Source organism: Calonectris borealis, chromosome 28 (assembly GCF_964195595.1).
Source record: "Calonectris borealis chromosome 28, bCalBor7.hap1.2, whole genome shotgun sequence".
Lineage (NCBI taxonomy): Eukaryota > Metazoa > Chordata > Aves > Procellariiformes > Procellariidae > Calonectris > Calonectris borealis.
In genome coordinates, this window is record NC_134339.1 from 6551212 (window position 1) to 6570938 (window position 19727).

General features: G+C 57.5%; 3 protein-coding genes across 7 annotated transcripts; 2 read left to right on the forward strand and 1 right to left on the reverse strand.

Annotated features, from left to right (window-relative positions):
• The first annotated feature begins 280 nt into the window (after window positions 1–280).
• LOC142093808 (procathepsin L-like) lies at window positions 281–5167 on the forward strand. 3 transcript variants are annotated; one of them, XR_012677538.1, is made up of 8 exons: window positions 281–636; window positions 2505–2630; window positions 2782–2904; window positions 3093–3242; window positions 3495–3719; window positions 3805–4035; window positions 4177–4291; window positions 4499–5167. XR_012677538.1 is itself a non-coding variant. In XM_075175332.1 (8 exons), exons 1-8 carry the CDS (start codon window positions 634–636, stop codon window positions 4596–4598), a joined length of 1011 nt encoding a protein of 336 aa, XP_075031433.1. In that variant the 5' UTR covers window positions 281–633; the 3' UTR covers window positions 4599–5152. The 3 variants fall into 3 exon arrangements, 2 of the variants coding, with proteins under 2 accessions (XP_075031433.1, XP_075031434.1); XM_075175332.1 differs by having other exon boundaries at window positions 3805–3973; window positions 4499–5152; XM_075175333.1 differs by lacking the exon at window positions 281–636 and having other exon boundaries at window positions 961–2630; window positions 3805–3973; window positions 4499–5150.
• Window positions 5168–5174: 7 nt separating this feature from the next.
• On the forward strand, window positions 5175–9767 carry MYDGF (myeloid derived growth factor). The gene is made up of 6 exons (XM_075175334.1): window positions 5175–5736; window positions 6585–6635; window positions 7362–7423; window positions 7746–7827; window positions 8432–8504; window positions 8876–9767. Exons 1-6 carry the CDS (start codon window positions 5263–5265, stop codon window positions 8953–8955), a joined length of 822 nt encoding a protein of 273 aa, XP_075031435.1. The 5' UTR covers window positions 5175–5262; the 3' UTR covers window positions 8956–9767.
• Window positions 9768–11691: 1924 nt separating this feature from the next.
• Window positions 11692–19395, reverse strand: TNFAIP8L1 (TNF alpha induced protein 8 like 1). Of its 3 annotated transcripts, none has more exons than XM_075175337.1 (2): window positions 19165–19395; window positions 11692–13134 (listed from the first exon to the last, which is right to left on the reverse strand). In XM_075175337.1, the coding sequence occupies exon 2, from the start codon at window positions 13130–13132 to the stop codon at window positions 12572–12574; it is 561 nt and encodes a 186-aa protein (XP_075031438.1). In that variant the 5' UTR covers window positions 13133–13134; window positions 19165–19395; the 3' UTR covers window positions 11692–12571. The 3 variants fall into 3 exon arrangements, with proteins under 3 accessions (XP_075031438.1, XP_075031439.1, XP_075031436.1); XM_075175338.1 differs by lacking the exon at window positions 19165–19395 and adding an exon at window positions 17011–17076; XM_075175335.1 differs by lacking the exon at window positions 19165–19395 and adding an exon at window positions 15442–16014.
• Window positions 19396–19727: the final 332 nt, after the last annotated feature.

Sequence of the window (19727 nt, forward strand, 5' to 3'; positions counted from 1 at the left end):
GACCTTGAGCAAGTCAGACATCTCGTGCTTGCGAATACCAGCCTCGGCACTGGAGGTCGGTACCTCACCCAGCGCCCCGACTCCCTCCGACTGCTCTGCAGCTGCTCTGATCCAAGCACTTCCAAGCACTTGCAGCTCCGATCCCACGCTAGGACACACTGAGCTGCTTTTTGCAGGTGCTGGGCCTGCCTATGCTCGCCCTCTCTGGAGCTTAAAGCTTACAAAACCTGGCCTTGCTGTTTTCCTTTCTATATGAGAGTCAGGTGTTAATTAAACTGCTATTAAATGCCCTGAGGATGCAAGCTGGAGGCTTCTGTTTTAAATGCAAAGCATCTTACAGCTGGAGCGTTTTGTTTTCTGAATACGATTGTGAGCATATTTGTTGCCCCCTTCTTGTCCCTGTGCCCAAATAATTGTCCTGACTATTGCAGTTGTGTTTAACTTCTACTGTGCACCCCATTGAGTAACCCCTGGTGCAGCTTTTGAGGTTGGAGGGGCGGAAGGGGACGTAATGGAGGAAGTTGCACATCTCTGAAGTTTCCTATCTCTGAAGTTTCCTTGAGAGAAATCTGCAGACAGAAAAGTTGCTCCCCTTTCTCCCTGCCTTCTTTAGAGCCGGGTGGGTGCCAGTGGATGGTAAGAAGCTTTATTTTGCAGGGTTTCTTTCTTTTCAGTCTTAATTTAAACTGCTTTTTCCTGTCCCAAAAGAGCAAGTATTTCTTAAAATGTCTGCAGTGCACTCTTAAAACGCTCTTGTCTAGAAGAGTTTACAAATCCGTCAGCTGCTTTGATCCTCCAAGCTTGCTTCTGAAGCTGTAGGATTATTTCACACCATAAAAAGGGGTTGGTTTTCTTCTTTTGAGGATTGAGAATCCTGAGAGGCATTAACTGGGAAATCACCTACCGCAATCCTGATCTTTTCAATATGGAACAGGCTCTGTCGGGAATTGAAATACAAATGATGTGGGAGGCCCCCACCCAGCTGTCCTGCGGGAAATGCAATGGGAGTATGAAGCACGGTGCAGCTGGGTTCATGGTATCTCTTTCAGATAGAGGATTTGCAGCTGTAGCATGAAGTTGAGTTAATTTCCTGAGCAAGCGGTAACGGTCAGAGGAAGTGGCGGACGTTGTAATGGGTGCCAGGGAAAACGGGCAAAAAATGACTCTTCCTTAAGAATTCGGACTAAGCATGAGAGTGCCTTGGGAGGCATTTCTCCCATGAAAACCCAACATGTGGGGCTTTATTTTTAGGCGGAGGATGTGGAGGGAGAACAGATGTTCTTGATGACTTATTTTTAAAACAAAAACATTGCTTAAGCTAAAAAATTAGCACAGAAAAGCCACTGCTTGCCCTGAAAGATGCTCAAATAACTGAAGTTGCTCCGTCAGTTCCGGAACTGAAGGTTCCGTCAAAGAAGGTGTGGGGTGTGCAGTGGCGATGTGAGGAAGACAAATGGCTGCGGTGGAGGCGGGCTGGCGGTGATGGGGGCCAGGCTGGGACTGGGAGAGGGCTGTGTGTGGATGCTGGCAAAAAGAAAGGGTTTAAATTGATACTGGAAAATCCTCACAGAGGGATTTTGGTGAAGCATCCCACCTTCGTGCTGGGACAGATGCAAGGCTTCAGTCATTGGTGTGGAGCGGCAGCTCCTCTGCCTCCCCACCTCTGTAGAAATACCTCCTATCTCCGAATCCAGCTCGAGCCCCTTGCTTGGAGGCTGGTGCAGATTTCTGCTGGTGCAGATTTCCGCTGGCTTTCAAGTGAAAACAGCTTTGTCCTGGCCCAGCGGCTGCGGTTCTTGCTCCGCTGGGCTCTTCTGCTTTGCCTTGAGTCCTAGAGCTGCTCTGGGATGGAGCTCGGAGGCTGACTTCTCTCCAGCCAACAGGCAAACCTTGCTCTGGAGGGGTCCAGATATGATCCTGCCTTCCCTGCTCATCCTTTTGCTTGGGGCTTGATCCTGCTGGGTGCTGAGTCCCCGAGCAGGGGCAGTTAGCTGTGCTCCTTGTTGATGGTGCAGGGAGAGCTGCTGTGGAGGGGGATGCTGCGGTGGGAAGGGGGGAGAAAGTTTTTGCAAAACCAGTGGGGTTTTGCAAATGAAAAGAGTGGGAAGAGGCTGTAGGGAGCATAGTGGGGCGGGGAGCGGGGAGAGCCAGCACGGTCCCCGCCGCTCTCGCTGCCCTTTCATCTGCGTTTGCCTCCTTCTGCCATCCGCTCTCTTGCGAAGCTCCTTCTTCCTGTCTAAAAAGGACAGCTAAATGCCACCCAAAGGACGGCTAAGACCTCCTAAAGCTCCTGTCAAAACAGCAGCACAGCCCCGCAAAAGCTGTTCCAGCTGAAGGAACCAACGTGTCTCTCTTCCCCCTGGCTCGGCTGCTCTGTTTGCATTTCTCTGCCTCCTCCTCACCTCTAATTTGGGCTTGGAAATGCTCGTCCTGCTCCCAGCCCATGGCCTCAGCTGGTAGCTCAGCCCGGGCCCCCCCGACCCTGCTCTCACCATTCCCCCCAGCTGGGTGCCATGGCCGTGCCACTGGGGCTGCTGCTGGCCCTGCTGGGCTGCTCCGCGGTGCGGGATCCTGCGCTGGAGGAGGCCTGGGAAGGGTGGAAGAGCCTCCACGCCAAGGAGTACCCGAGGGTAGGTCCTGCTCCCCCCAGGCCTCCCGGCACGTGCCAGGGCCGCTCGGGGAGGGTCTCACCCAGAGCTACCTGTGTGCACCCACCCCATCCCGCATCCCCGTGCTCCCGGGGGATGTTTCTGACCCTGCTGCTGCTCTGCCCCGTGGCAGGAGGCCGAGGCCGCCCGGAGGGAGGTCTGGGAGAAGAACCTGCAGCGCATCCAGCAGCACAACCGGGAGGAATCGCAGGGGCAGCATGCCTTCCGCCTGGCCATGAACCACTACGGGGACCTGGTACCTGCCAACACGCCTGGCACCTTCCCCGGGGACCCCTCCCTGCACCCAGGGCCTGATCCGGGGATCGGGTACCCCCAACCTGCTCTGCTGGGAGCTGCAGGTGCCCCTGGGGCTGGGCAGCTTCCTGGGGGTCGACCAGCCGGGCGTTGGTGGCATCACACGAGTTTTCCCTTGGCGACCTGCAGACAGACGAGGAGTTTAACTGGCTCCTGAATGGCTTCACCCCGGTGCGGCGGGAGGAGCCGGCGCTGCTCTTCCAGGCTTCAGCAGCCCTGAAGACCCCGGCGGAGGTGGACTGGCGGGCGAAGGGCTATGTGACGCCCGTGAAGAACCAGGTAGGCACGGGGCGGGGGTCTGGCCAGGGCTGCGCAATGGGTGCCGGGAGTCTGGGCAGCAGAAACAAGCAGCAGCATCCTCCCAAGCACCAAAAAACCTCTGGGCAACCCCAAGAAGCAGCTTCCATAGTCTTGGCTGCTGCAGTTTTGCAGCTGAGGAGCTGGAGAGCAGCATCGGGGGGTCACAGCATCCCTCTCTGGTGGGTTTTGGGGCGATGCCATGACCTCCTCTGCTATCCCCATCTCGCCCAGGGGCACTGTGGGTCGTGCTGGGCATTCAGTGCCACAGGCGCCTTGGAGGGGCTTGTCTTCAACTGGACAGGGAAGCTAGTGGTGCTGAGCGAGCAGAACCTCATCGACTGCTCCCGAAAGCTGGGCAACAGCGGCTGCCACGGCGGCTACATGACCCGCGCCTTCCGGTACGTGCGCGACAACGGCGGCTTGAACTCGGAGCACGTCTACCCCTACATGGCCACGGTAAGGGACGGCGGGCGGCCCTGGGGACACGGCAGAGCGGTGCTGGCAGGTCCCAGCCCTGGCGTGACCCTCTCCATCCTCTCAGGACACCTCCAGCTGCCATTACAACCCCCGGGACAGGGCAGCCAACTGCTCCACCGTCTGGCTGGTGGCCCAGGGCAGCGAGGTGGCGCTGGAGCAGGCAGTGGCGGCCGTGGGCCCCGTGTCCGTGGCAGTGGATGCCAGCAGCTTCCAATTCCACTTCTACAAGTCGGGTACTGTCTCGCTTTTCATGGCGTGGAAGGGTAAACTGAGGCAGGGCTGCCTCGTAGGCAGGGTGAGCTGCTGAGCCCTTGTTGAGCCCCAGACTTTCCCCAGGGTACCCAGCCCAGGGGGAATAGGATCCACCACCCTGCTTTCACCCGGAGAAGAAGTGATCGGGGCTGGCCCCCGGCTCACCCCGCTCTGCTCTTCCCAGGCATCTTCAGCAGCCTGTTTTGCAGCCAGCAGGTGAACCACGGGATGCTGGCCGTGGGCTACGGCACAAGCCAGGAGCATGGGCACAACATGAGCTACTGGATCTTAAAGAACAGGTAGGGGCTGAAGGTGTTCCCCCAAACCTGCCATCCCTTCCACCCCCATGCATGGCTTGTCCCCCACTCCTGCCGGGGTCGGAGCTGCATCCCTGTCCCACTAGGTGCTCCAGCTCCCGGCCCCGTCTCGCTCGCCCTCCCTGAGCGGGGCCAGGTCTCTGTGTGCGTGGGAATGCGGATATGTTCATTCTGCATCTCTTCCTGCAGCTGGTCGGAGGTGTGGGGTGAGCAGGGCTACATCCGCCTGCTGAAGGGTGCCGACAACCAGTGCGGGGTGGCCAACCAGGCCAGCTTCCCCGCGCTGTGAGCCAGGGCTGCAGGAGGAGAACACATCCCTCCCTCCCCGGGCATCTCTCCCTGCCCTCGCTGTGGATCCACCGGCTGTTTCCTTCTGGAAAGGGGCTTTTGTTTGTGTGCAGTGAGAAGCAATTAAAAGTGGCAGAGCTAATTGCTCTGCGCCTGCAAATGGCGGCCAGGCAGGGTTAGGTGGCCAAGGCATGGCTGATACAGCTAGTCTTTTTCCTGGTGGGAAAGGCAAAGCTCCCTCCACACGATGCTCAGCAAGAGGCTCTTTCTCTGCACCTTTCCTCCCAGCCTGGCCATCTCTTTCCCTTCTTTCCCCTCCTACGGCTCCTTTTCCTTCCAGCTGAATCCCAAAGGCCACCGGCCAGGGCTGGATTTTCTGGCCGTGGCCACAGCTCTGCCTGACCCTGCAGGGGCTGAGCCAACAATGCTGCCCCTGCATGCCAAGCGCTTTAAAATAGAAGTCTTTACCCCATTAAACGTGTGTGACAAGGCAGAAAATGAACCTTTCCTCCCCCGGCCTGCTTTTTATTTCCCCGTCGTGAATCATTTGGGGGATTTAGTGCCACGCACAGCCCAGCAGCCCAGAAGGTGAGTGGGGGCCAGGCTAGGGTGACAGGGGCTGCAGGGACACGGGGCATGGCCCGTGGCAGCGTGGGCTCCCCAAAATGTCCCATAGCTGCCCCATATCCCCCTTGGGAGCAACCATACAGCAGAGCACAGCCCCAGGGGCACTGGCTGGGGGGAGTCTGCTGTCTCCATGTCCCCTTGTCCCATATCCCAGTGTCCCCATGCCCCTTCTACCCACGGCTCCTTGTCCCAGTGCTCCCCTGTCCCCACGGTCTCTTGTCCCCACCGCGGCCCCCCAAGGGTTAACCCGCCCGGGCTCTCTGCCCACACCCAAGATGGCCGCCGAGGCGCCCGCTGAGCCGCCGCAGCCGGCCTTGACCCCTCCCGCCTGCCGTAGTTCGGGCTTCCTTTCCAAGATGGCGGCGCCCAGCGGGAGGAGCGGCCGGAGGCTGTGGGCCGCACTGGTCCCCGCCGCCCTGCTATGCCTGGCGGCCCGGGCCGCGGAGGAACTGAGCACGGCCGACTTCGACGTGCGGCCCGGCGGGGAGGTTCACTCCTTCTCCCGGAGCCTGGTGAGAGGCGAGGAGGGAGGGGGTGAGGAGAGGGTACGCGCCTCTCCCTGATTGGCTCCACGGCACGTCGCTCCCGCGTACCGCCATGGGGATTGGCTGCCAGCCAGCGAGGGAAGGCGGGACGAAATGGTGGCGAGGGGGGGCGATCCGAGCCGGTTGCTAGAGGCAGGGGAGGGAGTCCCCAGGGGGAGAGGGGTCCCCAAGGGGAAGGGTCTCCAAAGGCAGGAGGCTCCCAGGGAGAGGAGGGGGTCCCCAAGGAGGGAGGGAGCCCCCAAGGAGAAGGGGGTCCCCAAGGGGGGGGGTCTCCAGCAGAAGGAGGTCCCCAAAGAGAATGGCTCCCCAAGCTGGGACAGTCTCTATGGCGAGGAGGTCCCCAGGGAGGAAGGCTTGCCATGGAGAATGCCCCCCAAGGAGAAGGGGGTCCCCAAGGGGGAGTTCCAAAGGGAGGAGGTACCCCACGGGGAGGGAGGGGTCGCCAGGGGGAGGGGGGTCTCGAAAAAAGAGGGTCGCCATGGGAAAGGAGGCTCACGAAGAGTAAGGAGCCCTATGGAGAGGGCAGCTAGGAGTCCCTGGGCCCCCGGAACACGGGTCCCCACCCCAGCACCACGGGGTGCTGCTGACACCCCTGGCTCTGTCTGTGCTCCACCGAGGTCTGGACGAGGACGTGGTGTATGCTCCTCCTTGGTCACCCCCAGAGTGAGTCCGCGGGGGGCTGCACTGTGCCGCAGCCCCGGTAATTCTCTCGGGTGTCCCCAGATCTGATGTCATCGCCAAAAAGCGGCTGATGGTGAACAAAGAGAAAGTCCTGCTTGAGCAAGGCTGCTCATCGTCATCTTCTCTTCTTCCAGGGGGATTACACCTGCACCTTCACATACTCAGCTCAGGGAGGAACAAACGAGGTGAGTTGGCTAAACCTTCAAGTGTTTCCCTTATGCTCGGTCTCTGCACAGAGTGAGAAGCTGTTCAGGATGGTTTCATTTGTGATGAGCTGATTCCAGGGACCGGGAGCTGTGAGGAAGGGTGGTTGCACTGTTTCCAACGCTGCATGTTTGCAAAAGTAACTTGTTGGATTTGCTCCCTGAACGGAAGTGTCCTTCGTGTGTTGCAATGATGCTGTGGTTTGCGAGGCCGTGACATTTGCAAGGCTTAACAAATCTCTGGGCTGGTTGTCTCTGGAGAACAGGGAGTGACATTTTCATACCCTAGTTGGTAGGAAGGACCTCGAAGGAGTAACTCCTGCCTTCTTTAGGAGGCTTGAAGGTTTTTGCAGCTTATGTTGCTGCTGCAGTAAGTGCTGTGCAGATACACAGTTGGTGCTTTCTTATCTGCAAGTCCTGTTAGAATCAGGTCCTTTTCTTTTAGTGCAAAGGGAAATGAGACTTTAACTCTTTTCTGTAACTGTACTAATGAAATCACGGAGAGGAGAGGGCAACTAGGCCTTGAGCTTTGTGCAACACAAAGTAAAAAGGGCTGTTAGCAAGTGTTGTGTAGTTATGTTGTGTTATTTTAGAGTGGCTGAAACTTGTCATGCCTGCAGCTGGGAGGGGAGGTGACTGGCCTCAGGAGTGAGTGGGAAGTGGGAAGCTCGTACCCACATTAACTGTTTGGACCTTTCCCCTTTGCAGCAATGGCAGATGAACATTGGAGTCAGTGAAGACAACCTGCTCTTCTCCTGCTCTGTCTGGAGGTATGTTCTTTAACTCCAAACTCTCTGAGGCAAAAGCAACAACAAGGCAGGTGGGATCTGGGCCAGGGACCCTGCCTCCTGGCTGGGTTTGCCTCTCTGCAGGGCAGCACCGGAGGGCTTTCCTCTCCCAAGAGATGCTGTGACTCTGGGTGGGCTCTTTAGCCGTGCGGCGGTTGATAAGTGCTGTGTTCCCCCCTCTCCCCCCTCTACACTAGATGGAGCTACAAGAGAGCCAGAGGTTGCTGTGGAGGGAGGGATTCCTGAACTCATCTGCACCTCCACCCTCTCTGCCGATGTCAAAGACTCTGCTTTCTTGTTTCAGGCCCCAAGGGAAGTCTTATCTCTTCTTTACCCAGTTTAAAGCTGAAGTGAAAGGAGCCAAGATAGAGTATGCCATGGCTTATGTAAGTCCCAGCTGATCACTTGGAAGCAGGCGTGTGGGAGGCTGCTATAAAACATGAATTGGACATGGAAAATATTTGTTAGACATCTGTGCAATAAAAATGTACTCCACCACGTCCTTAATTAGAGAGTGGTGGCAGTCAAGAGAGAGGCTGCAGGTAGGCTCTCCTGCACCATTTTATTTCTGCTCTCTCAAAGCCATCGGGTTGCTGCTGGCTTTGCTGGCATCGGTGACTCCAAAAGACACCGTCCTGCCAGGGTGCACTGCACAAGGGGAGGCTTGGTTTGCCTTACCGAATTGCATGTGACAAAGTAAATAAAACCTCTGCTGGTGCTTTTGTCTGGTTCATTCTTCCATTTCCCAGTCTTCAGTGGTGAGGCTTTCAGTCACCCAAAGGACACAAGTTTGTGGTTTAATAGGAAATGGAAAAATAGCCAGAGATGTTCCTTCAAATTTCCTTTGTGGATTTAATTCTTTCACTCCACACTATTAAAACACAAGTTCATTCTTCAAAATGTGCTGTTTGTTTGTTTGTTTGTTTGCTTTAAATACGGTAGCGTCTTGCATTGCCTCAATTGCTTAAACATTCTTCCTTCCCATTTCAGTCTCAAGCTGCAGCGGGTGGACAAAGCGACATCCCCTTAAAACAGGAAGAATTTGAAATCTCTGAAACGACAGGTCTGTGACTGAGAGAACTATGTGGGAAAGGGTCTGGAGTGGGACACAAGCCTGGCTGTCTCCCAGGGGACGAGTATTTAAGCTTAATGCAGATAGGTGACAATGTATAGGAGAACAGAGCATGTTACAGAGTGGGGGGTATAGTGCTCTTGATCCATAGCTGGCGGCAGGATTTTGCAGGTCCCGTTCCAGTGTAAATGTTAAATTAGCATGGGGGAAGAACGGGTTTATCACAACATGCTTGTTGCGTGCATAAAAAGGAAGTGCAATGCCCGACTTGCTGGCTTTATCGTCCTGGAAAGGAACCATCAGGGCTGTTTTGTTCATGTCTTACCACCTGTTTATCCTGTGCTTGTTTTCTCTCTTTCTAGTGTCTCACAGGGAAGGCAAATTCCGTTTTGAACTGTCCAAACTCATGATCGTAGCAAAAACACCCCGTGACGAGCTGTGACCCTGAGGCTGGTGTTGGGCAGGGTTTTGGCCGGGACAGCATGGCAGATAAAGAAGATTCCTTGTTAACTGCGGGTTTTTTTGGTTGGCCAAACCTTTTATGTTTTCCATATTGAAATGTGCTAGGGTCCATCACAAGTGGGGTTTGGAGGTATTAAGACAGATGCATTCTGTCTTGTGTCAGAGTAACAATATGCTTTGCAGCTGGAAACCTCCTCTGAGACTCCTGATCTGCAGCCAGCCATTCTGTCGCCCGCTTTCTGCTTGGTTGATCTGCTGAATATGGTAAAGCTCCCCTCAAATGGGGGCTCCTTATCTCCCTTGCTAGGAAGAGCAATGCGGAAAGATAAGTGACTGGATTTAAACAGGGTTTGCTAAAGGAAAGTTGTTAACCCTGTAGTCTCTGGAGGGGAGACAGGATTTCTCTCACTGCGAGCATGACAAGGGGAAATAATTCAATTAGGGGGGGTGGGGAAGGAAGAGATAGAGTTGCCCAAAGCTATCTGACTCCTTGTTGAGTGTGGATACTGAAAACCATCGCTGGCTTCGCTGGGGAGGATATTCTGGAGCTGCCCTAGTGCAGAGCGTGGGTTGGGATAACTTGGCATGGGGCAGGCAGAGCTGCTTATTCTGACACAACCCAGGAATCAATCCAAGCAACACTTTCATGTCTCAGTACAATTGCAGGACTACTTTCTACGTACAGAAGTGATTTTTTTCTTATCTAGAGTAATAACAGTGAGGGAATGTGGAATTCCTTTCCTGTGTAAATACAACACAAATAAAGAAATAAAGCATCATGCTCTGGCCTGAGCTTGCTCTGCTCTGTGACTCCTGCCCTCTTCAACTGGATGCCCAGTGAGTGGCCTTCGGCGTTTGCTTGGCCGGGACGAGCAGAGATGTCACACTGGAGTTTGGAGGCTGCAGAGGGTTTACGGGGGTTCTGCCCACCCAAGAGGAGTCCCAGCACGTGAGAACAAGACTCCAGCTGTAAGTTTGCGTAACCCAGCACTGTCATGACAAGTGCTTTTGACGTCCGGTGATGGTTGTGGTCATTGATAGCTGCTTTGCCCATTTTGGGGAGCAGTTCCCTGTTTTTTGGCAGTGGGGGTGCTTTGCACTGGGAATTTTACAAGCTCTCTTTTCCAGGCTGTTCCTAAATGCTTCTTTCTCTACTGTGCGGCTCCTTCTGGATCTGCAGATAACTTGCAGAGCCCAGGAGCGTCCCTAGTGTGCTCCTACCTGAGGTCTGAGGGCGCAGATGTTGCAGGTCTCTGACCTTTCTCCCTGTTTAACCAGTCGCTTGGACAGAACCAGACCAAAGGGAGTTGAAGGGACTCATTTCTTAGACTTGTACAGCCAGGGCTGGGATGGGAAACCCAGGCCATAAGATGGCTCTTCTAGCAGAGAGTGTGCTCTCCAGGGCTTCCCTGGGACAAAAAGGCAAGAGTTTGGGAACGAGGTGGGTGTTTGCTGTGGGGTGTGGGGGAGAAGTTTCACATTAGACACCTGTATGCGAAGGAAAGCTGATGCCAGGCATTTGGTGGGTTAAGTGTAGCCCTGGGATGTATGAAACCCCAGGGACAAAGGGAACAGCCGTGAGTTGGGGCTTATCTGAGCAGAGATGTTTCATGCAATTAAGGAGCATCTTGCAGCTGGTGCCGACAGGCACCTCGAGAACAGAACAGCGAAGCGTTTCTGGCTGTCAGCACAGCAGCCGCTGCCACCGCATCCATCAGCCCCGATCCGCTTTGCCTGCTTGCCGCATCTGCTGATAACTCCACCAAGCTGTTTCCAGCTCCGGCTCCTCTTCAGCACATACCTGACAGCTGCCGCCAGCCCAGGGGGGACGGGAACGTCTGTTCTCAAATGCCGCACGCCAAAGACCGACTTCACCCTGCCCTCCCTGAGGGACCAACACCTCAGCGGGTCTTGGCCGTGTTCTCCTCCATGCACACCTGTAAATGTGCTTTGCCCCCCATGAGCTGCATCGTGCAATTAGATTAGCTGTGATAGCTGGAGCCAAGCCTATGAAATGACGGAGATAGGGGCTTTATTTCTTTTATTTAATCTTTAAGGATGAAAGTTATCAGTGCCTCGAGCCAGCGGTGGGAAGGGAGCAGTGAATGGGAGATGTGGAGCTGCTCTGCCCACCAGTGCTGGCAGCCTCCTGTGCCTGGAGACATCCCATGGAACAGGAGGCACAAGAAGGTTGAGGATATAAGGCCGGCTGAGGTTGTGCGGCATCTTGTACGCTAAAAGGGCAATTTTTGGTGTTCAAAGCTGAGATCAGCATGTTGGAAGCAGGCCATGGCTGGTGCATCCATGCTCTGAGAGCACAACGCTTTTACAGTATTGAATTCTGCAACGTTGCCCGTGGCTTTCTGCTGTCAGGGTTGTGCTTTTTTAGTTCCTGCTGTGCAGCAAGGGGACGCAGGGATGCAGAGGAGCACGTGCAAGTGTCTGCGTGGGAGCAGGATTTGCTCCCCCTGGGACCCCAGACCTTTGCTATAGGTTTGCGCTGGGTTTTGCACCATGTTTCCTCCCACCAGTTCAGCGCTGGCCGTGCAAAGCCTGGAAATGCTGGGCCACAGAGCAGGGGCAGCCTGGCTGGCAGCGATGCCCGGGGATGGAGACTAAAACCCAAGGTCGCAGAGAGCAATCGTCATTTAGAAGACAAAACCAACTGTCCCCAGCGCTCATTTTATCACTGTCAGACGCCTTTGTAACAACCGCATGGAGCACCCAGGCCAAACAGGTGAGTTTATTTAAATAACTCATTAGGGCTACAGCGTTTGCTAAAAAATAACAACCATAACTCAGTGGAGGACACGTGAAACATATGAAATCCCAGGGAGAGCTTTGGACAACCACTGAGGAAGGCATCAGAGCCATCACAGTCGCACTGTTGCGGGAGGCTGGCGGGGGAGTTGGGTCTTGGATGAAGGGGTGTACCTGGGATGCAGGGAAGGAGCAGGTCCCTCCGGCTCCCTCCCTGCCCCAAGCGAAGTGGGATCCTTCTGGTCTCAAGGACTTGTCTTCTAGGAGTTCAAAGCCCATGCTAGCCTGCAAGGTGCAGAAGCACCTTCCTACCCTGGGCAGCGGAAGTCTGGACCATGATCTGCTCCCATCATGTCATGGAGCTGCTGAAAGAAAACCATGGGGCTCCACAACCTTCCGGTAATAGAGTCGCACAACCATTCATCCAACCAACTGCCCACCCGCTCAGAGGCGCCTTAGAGGTGTTACACACCGTGAGTCTTTGGTTTGGTTTTCCCGCAGGAGGGTTATGATAGAGTTCAAGGTGAGGAGTCCAGTTCCTTGGACTCTGAGCTAAGAGCACTTGGTGAGCAAAGGAAATCAAACTGTACAGCAGAAGCCCAGGATCACCTGGAAAGGACTCAGTCCAGCACAGGGTGGGTTTGCAGACCCCAGGCAAGGGTTAGACAAAGTCAAGAGGTTCAGTCTTTTGTAGAAATGAGGAGAAAATGAGTTAGCACTACAGAGGAGAAGAGGACATCAAGCCTGGTGATGGTCAAAACAGGCCTACGTCCTGTCCTCGGTCTCACAGGAGGCAGAGTCCGGCAGTCACTGCCGATGGCCCATCTCGGCCAACTTCATATGTTGTCCTCCTCCAGCATCTTGTTAACCCCTTCACAGATCCTCTTCAGGTGGGTGCGATAGGGCTCAGATGGCCCGTAGAGAGCCGAGAGGAACTCGTAGTCCGCAAAGTGATTGAAGACATGGTTGATGCGGGAGTGGGATTTGGCTGTCAGGTGGCCGTTGACAGCCTGGTGCAGCAGGTCCCGGCACTCTGTAAGGACACCCGACATGACCCGGCGGTCAAAGGTGAAGTCTATCTGGTGAAAGCTGACGGCCATCATGGCCAAGGTATGCACCTTCTTGCGGAAGCGCTCCATCACCAGCAGCTCCTCGGGGCTGAACTGCCCGTTGCGGTACAGCACACCCAACTTCATGACGATCTTGATGAGGTTTTTGATGATCTTCTGGGCCTCTTTGCGGTTATGGGTGTACTCCTTGGTGGCCCGGTAGAGCTCATCCAAGATCTCACTGCTGGTGTCGTCAATGAAGACATTGGCTATGGTCTTGGTAGCCATCTTGCTCAAGAGCTTCTTCTGGGCCTGCAGGGCCAGGTTCTTGGTGCTGAAGGTGTCCATCTCTGCAGGGGGAAGAGGGACACACACAGTTCAGCCCATGCCCTGGATCAGTCCCCATCCCCTCTCCTCCCCACGCAGCCTTTTGGGAGGAGGAAGAGCATCTCTGGCCAACAGCAAGACCAAGAGGAGCTCCTGGGTGCCAGGGCAGGCGAGAGCTGAGCTCATGCCCTGGGTTTTTGTTGGTGGGATGAGTTACAGGGTGTTCCCACCTTCCTTCCCCCGATCTCTGGGGAGAAGTGCGACGGGCAGCATCAGCGGCAAGCGAAGTCTCCATACCTGAGCATTGCCTGCAACCTTCCATCTCCATCTCCCTCCTGCAACCAGCGCCGCCCTCCTCCCCATGCAGGAAGGACTCTTGCCCCACCATTTTAACATTTTTCTTCCTTAAAACCTGACTCATTTCCTGCAGGGTGAGTTGGGGACAACCCAGGTCATGGCTGAGTCACCCACCGCAGCCGGCACAGCCACGTGCTGGCGTACAGCCCGGTGCCTGCCGAGGCCAGGATGGCACAGACGATTTGCAGCACCCACCAACGTGCATTGAAACCCTTTTCCCCGGTGCTGCCCGCCCCGGTACACCCATGCCGCCTGGTACACCCATCGGAGCTCGGACTTGTTCTGCCACCGTCTCGGCTTCCTCCAGAGCTGGCACAAGCATCACATGGAGGTGAATAACTCAGCAAGCCAGAAAACTCACCCCTTGCTCACCTACAGCCCGACCCCCCGCATCCCGGTGGGACCAAATCAATCATCTCAGGCAGATTACGGCTTTAAAAACTGCTGTGAATGAATAAAACGCCACTGACCCTGGAGATGCATTTTGCCCCGGGAAATCACAGAGCTGCAAATCACAGGGAGGTGAGAACAGCATGATAACAACCGGCTCCCACACCAGGACGGATGGGCAGAGATGGGGGTTGCTTATGCAAGAGCCTGCACGTGGCACGGTCAGCCTGGCAAAGCGAGAGCAGGGAAGGGATGGGATCGCGCTACAGATACGTCACCAGGGAGGGGAGAAGAGCTGTTTAAGCTAAAGGATGCTGCTGGTGTGAGAATGGATGGGGATAAATTGGCCATGGATATGGAGAGAAGAGTCTCTTGTCTGCAGCCCCACTGGTTATTCTAGTGCAGAACCAAGTCCATCCCCATTGCGGGCAGCCCTGCGGACCGCCCCCGGCTGGGCTGTCACGCAGTCCTGGACACCCTCCGGGGATTCTCGATCCTACTCCTACCACCACGGAGTGCATGCTGGGCTCTTGGGAGCGAACCCCGGCTTCCCGCGGGGCTCAGATACCCAGTTGTGGCCAAGGCTCCATCTGACTGCAGATGACTCCGGTCGTGCAAGAGCAATGCTGCAAGGGCGATGGTGCAAGCTGAGCCCCGGCTTCCCAGGCATCTTCCAGCCACCAGCTCCCCGAGTCCGAGGGGGGCCAAGGCTCTACGAGGGCGTGAATTAAGTGAGCGGTAACAGAGCCACTGTCACCGTGCGAGCTGCTGCATGTGGCATTATTTACAGCCCTTAGGAAAAACACAGAGGTTTGTAGGTATTTCCTTTGATGTGAAAACATTGATTTTTGCCAGCTTGAGCTTCAAGTTGAGGCTCTCGCACTTAATAAGACAGAAATGACAAAGCAGAGGCTGCTCTCGCAGAGCCATCGGCAGCTCCCAGGCGGGTCGGGCTCATTTAATGCCGATGGCCCCGCGCGCGAGACACTGCTGGCGCTGAGCCCAGAGGAACGGGCAGGATGGGCAGAGGCAGCGCGGCTCCATCTTCTCTCCCTTGGCTGTAAGGGGGGACCCGCTCTGCCTGTGGCAGGCAGCCTCTTCCAGAAGGAGCGGGGCTTTGCCGTGGTGTTGGTGCCCTGGAAGTCCCCTCCCTTGCATCCCGCGGTGGTTGCAGGGTGTCCTGGGCTCCCTGCCGGGAGTGGTGCCTGGATAAATAGGAATTCCCACGCCTGAGCTCTCTGTTGGGCGACCGCAGCCATAAAGCGAGTGCAAACTCCACCTACGGAGCCCATAAAAAATAGGAACTGCTGGCTCTTGCGAGCTGCCCCGCGTGCCCATGGCTCCCAATTAGTGACTGTAATAACAGATCAACCCTCCGCTCCCGGCACTGAATAACGCCTGGCTGCCCGTCTCCTGCCGAGGGACTGGGGAGATGAGCATCGCTCATGGGGGGAAACTGAGGCAGAAAGAGGTGGTGGAGGGTCTTTCCTAGACCCCAAAATTGCGATGTGCTCCTTCTCCAGCACCCCCGTGGGCTGTTTTGCAGGTCGCTCGCTGCAAACCCCAAGGAAACCCAAGCTCACCTCCTGGCGCGTTTGCTCCTGCTCAGCACCGGGCCGGTTAACCCGGCACCCTCCGCATCACGCTCTGTCCCACCAGGATCTGCTGACTCAGCACCAACTGGGAAATTTCACCAGAACAAGCCGTTTTCCTGCCAGGAAGGGCCCCATGACCCCATTGTTCACGGAGGGGCTGCTATCGGCACACGGAAGAGGCAAGCCTTGCCCCGATGAGCAAACTCGAGACCGAAATAAACCACCCCATTTCCTTCCTGTCGCTGAAGTTTCCAGCCCTGCTCAGGGCTTGTTTTTTCCCCCCCCCTTCTTCTTTTTAATGAAAACGCCCTTGAAAACTAGCTTCTTCCACCAAAAAAGAGCAACCAGGCGTTGCTTTCACCGAGTCCCTCCCTGCTCCAGAAGAGCGCAGCAGGGCTGTGGTCCCAACGGTGGCTTTGGGGACAGTCACAGCCCTTTTTTGAGGGTTCTTCCACCCATTTTGCAGGTTTTGGGGGGGTTTTGCAGCCCTGAGCGGTGGTGTGAGGGCTCGGCCGAAGGCTGGGACACCTGGACGTCCTGCACGAGGTGGGGATGCGGTGATACAGCCACAGTCCCTGCCCTGGGGACGGATGCGTGCCAGCGCCTGGGCACAGCAGCATCCCGGCCGCACCACCACAGGGCAGGGGAGCAGAAGGCCAAATCCAGCGCTGGCAGAGGACAGGCAGCCCTGCCAGCACCTCTGCGGGCAGGTTTGGCATTCCTCCCTGCCGGGCCAGCACCCAGGAGCACTTCATTCAACGCCCAGCTGCAGCTTCATCCCCCCATCCCATGAGGACCCCCCGTAAAACATCTACACCATGGAGGGGGCAAGTGAGAGCAGAGTCCAGCCCTCTCATTAAAAAGCATCAATTAAAGCTCCCATCTGCAGCTGGCTGGCAGCTCATTTAAGGCAGAGGGGCCATACCCAGCAGCAACGCGGTCCCAGGGTTATCTCTACCTGCCCCAAAGATCCCTCTCCCCCGACCGCCCCAATTACCGGCACCCACCAGCGGCTCTGTCTGCTCGTCCGCCCCTCAGCCCGCCCCCCCAGCTCTCTCAGCAGCGGGCTGAATATTTCATGCAGGAAAGCAAAAGCACTTAAATAATTTATGGGGCAGCACGGAGCACGCGTGCGGCATGAGGGGAGGGCTCCGCAAAGCTTCAGCTGAGAGCAGAGGCACCTTCCCCTCCTCTTCCTCCTCCTCCTCTTCCTCACCGGGGCCATATTAACAATCCCGGGCTCCCCTTCTTGCTACAATTTTCCTCCGACACAGAAGCATTGTCTCCCAGCCAGGGCCAACACTAAAAGCAAATGTTTAGTGGTAGAGATGTCCCTGGTTTTCCCTCCATCCCGCGGTGCTGTTTCCTCCCACTGCTCCGGAAAACACTCCTGCTCCGCACCCCAGCATCCCCGGTCCCCCTGAATCCTTGGCCAAATGCTGCGGGATGGATGGGATCCCGCTGCTCCGCTCTCAGTCCTGTGGCATCACTTTCCACCAGCTCCCCGCGCCTTCAATCCCCATAAATTAATTAAACCCCGCTGCCGCGCTAGATTACCGGAGACAGGTCAGAGCACCGGAGCGGCACAGGGAGGTAACCGGAGAGCCCGACCACCGTCACCAGCCCGTCCCCCACCATCCATGACCCCTCCAGCTTCCAGACCCCATTTTACCCGCGCTGGGGTGGCAGAGGAGGAGGAAGGAGCAACGCCGCCTTTTGCAATAGCTGTCCCTCACATGTTGCCATGGGTGCAAACAGCACCGAGAGCCGCCGGGTCTGGCGCGTGTGAGGCCAGAGAGGAAGCCACTGAGTAAACACCTCACCCGAGGAAAAACTCATTTCTTGGCAAGGCCGGCAAAAAACCGCGGCCGCTGCGGCTCCTTGCAGCCGGGCACGAGCCTGGAGCATTGGAATCGCCTCGGCCGGGCACCACAAGGTGCATCTTGCTCCGCTCGCTCCTGGCGCTCGTGCCAGCGGTGCTGCCAAGCACTCAGCCATGTCCCATAATTGTCCCCACTATCCCTGGCACCAGGATCTGAATTCCCCTATCCCATAACCTCCTTTCCGTAGGTGCCTGTGCCAGGGCTGCGAATACAGCCCCGGCGTGAGCACCTGCGGGAAGGAGCAGAAGCTTTTTGGCTTCTCCTTTGCACCAAATCCGGTGTGCACCGATGCCTGGGAACGTCGATCCGCCCTGGCAACTCCAACGTGTCTGTGCAAGGAGCCGGGCGGCCGATCCAAGGGGGCTCCGGCAATGCCAATCCCGGGTGTGGGTGGTGAATCCTGCCGGCACTTCTCGTTTGCCAGCACAGTGTGGGAATGGGATCCTGGCACATGGAGGGGTGCTGACCACGGGTGCTCCGGCACGGCGCGGTGATACAATCCCGGGGTGTTGCCCTGGTGCTGATTTAGGATGGGGGAGCTGATCCGGTGCTGTATCAAGGAATCCCCCTGTGATTACCGTGCCCCGGGGGGGAGGCAGCTGCAGCAGGGAGAAGAAGAGGAGGAGGAGGAGGAAGTGGTGGTTATTTTATGGGGAGGAGGAGGAGGAAGAGGAGGAAGGGGGGGTTATTTTGGAGCATCTGTCTCGCCTTCCATTTCCTCCTTTTCTTTATCCAGCTGCCACCAAGCCGCTCTCTCTGGCAGCAACTTCCTTTCTCCTTCGCTCGGAGCAGATGGAGGCTCAAGAGACTCATGGGGAAGTGGAAAACGGAGCGAGGGGGGAAAACAGAGGCCAAACCGCCGTCCGTCTGTCCATCTGTCCCACGGCGGGGGCCCTGGTGCATCACATGCTTCCTGCCCGAGGATCGGCGAGGACAAAGCTGCTCCGGGAGGGAAGAAAAGCTCCGCGGGACAGCTCTGATCCAGTGCTGGGCTTGGGGTCGGCAAAGAATATTTATGGCCCAAATTCTTCACCTAAAAACCACTCCAGAGCTGATAAAGCTTTGGCTGGTGGGAGTTGGGAAGTTTTACACCCGACTCTGCTGCTCTGGGCAGGATCCGGCCTTGCCAAAAGGATTAATCTCTCCGGGAATGGAGGAATTTCATCCATTAAAGCCCAGGGGACGGGCAGCGGCTGGGTGCCGAGGAAGGACGGGGCGATGCGCAAACCGAGCGCTGCCATGGGACACCCTTCCCTGCCGTCGTATGTGGTCTCTGGAGATGTCCCCATGGCGGGGGGCTCCGGCGCCTTCTCCAAGCTCCCGTTAGCCGTTGGCCACCGGACGCGGTGGCATTTCAAGCCTCCCCCTCGGTTTTCCCACCGGGTTTTGGGGGAAGATCGCCCTTTCCCCGTGTTTTACCCACCTGGAGAAACTGAGGCACGGCCAGGGATGCCCGGGAGCAGCCCCGGGCTCTGCCCACCCAGCAGTTCCCGCCCCTCGGGGCTCCCCAAACCCTCGGTGTCCCGTCCCGGGGCTGCCAGGGGCCGCGCTGCCCCGCGGGCCGGGCGGGGCCACCGATGCCCGGTGACACCGGGGGGCACACGGCCGATGCCCCGGGGCGGGGACGATGCGCTCGCTTCCAGGGACGAGAGGCTTCGCCTCGCTGCCGGTCCCGGAGTGGGAAGCACGAACCGGGCCGGTACCGAGCACCCCCACCCCCACGGACCGGGGGAACCGGAGGAAACCAGGAGGAACCGGGGGAACGGGAGGGGGGACCCGATCCCGGCAGCGCTGCACCGGTGGGCAGCAGAGCCCGGCCGGCCCTTACCTGCTGCCTGCCTCGGGGGAGCGCGGCGCCGGGACCGGGGCTCCTCCGGTGCCCCCGGCGGGACAGGACGGAACGGAACGGAACGGAACGGAACGGGACGGGACGGGACGGGACGGGACGGGGCGGGGGGGTTTCGCTTCCCCTGGCGCCTCTCCCTGCCCGGGCGCGGCGGTGCCCCCGAGCCGGTGCCCGGTGCCCGGTGCCCGGCGGGTCCGGGCCTCCCGCCCGCGGCTGCGGCGAAGTCTCGAGCGGGGCCGGGCGCGGCGGCGGCAGCGGGGGCGGGGCCCGCCGGCGGGGCCAGCCAATGGCGGCTCGGGGCTTGCTATGAAGCAGCCAATGGGAGCGCGCGGCGGGGGGTCCCCCGGGAGTGGGAGGGGGACCGGGGCGGCCGCGGTGCTGGCCCGTGGGTGCGCACCCGGCGTGCGTGGGCCGGTCCCTTTAGCGCGACGTGGATCAAGGCACGGCGGTGCCGTGCACGGGGACCTCCCTCGGGTTTGTACGGACCCGCGTGGGTGACGGGGTCCCGCGTGGGTGAGAGGGTCACGCGTGGAAACGGCGTGGGA

Coding starts and splice junctions, on each gene's coding strand:
- LOC142093808 (XM_075175332.1), top strand. Junction 2,905..3,092: donor TGAACCACTACGGGGACCTG/GTACCTGCCAAC, acceptor GGCGACCTGCAG/ACAGACGAGGAGTTTAACTG. Junction 3,243..3,494: donor TGACGCCCGTGAAGAACCAG/GTAGGCACGGGG, acceptor CATCTCGCCCAG/GGGCACTGTGGGTCGTGCTG.
- MYDGF (XM_075175334.1), top strand. CDS start 5,263: ATGTCCCATAGCTGCCCCATATCCCCCTTGGGAGCAACCATACAGCAG. Junction 5,737..6,584: donor ACTCCTTCTCCCGGAGCCTG/GTGAGAGGCGAG, acceptor CTCTTCTTCCAG/GGGGATTACACCTGCACCTT. Junction 7,424..7,745: donor TTCTCCTGCTCTGTCTGGAG/GTATGTTCTTTA, acceptor TTCTTGTTTCAG/GCCCCAAGGGAAGTCTTATC.
- TNFAIP8L1 (XM_075175337.1), bottom strand. CDS start 13,132: ATGGACACCTTCAGCACCAAGAACCTGGCCCTGCAGGCCCAGAAGAAG.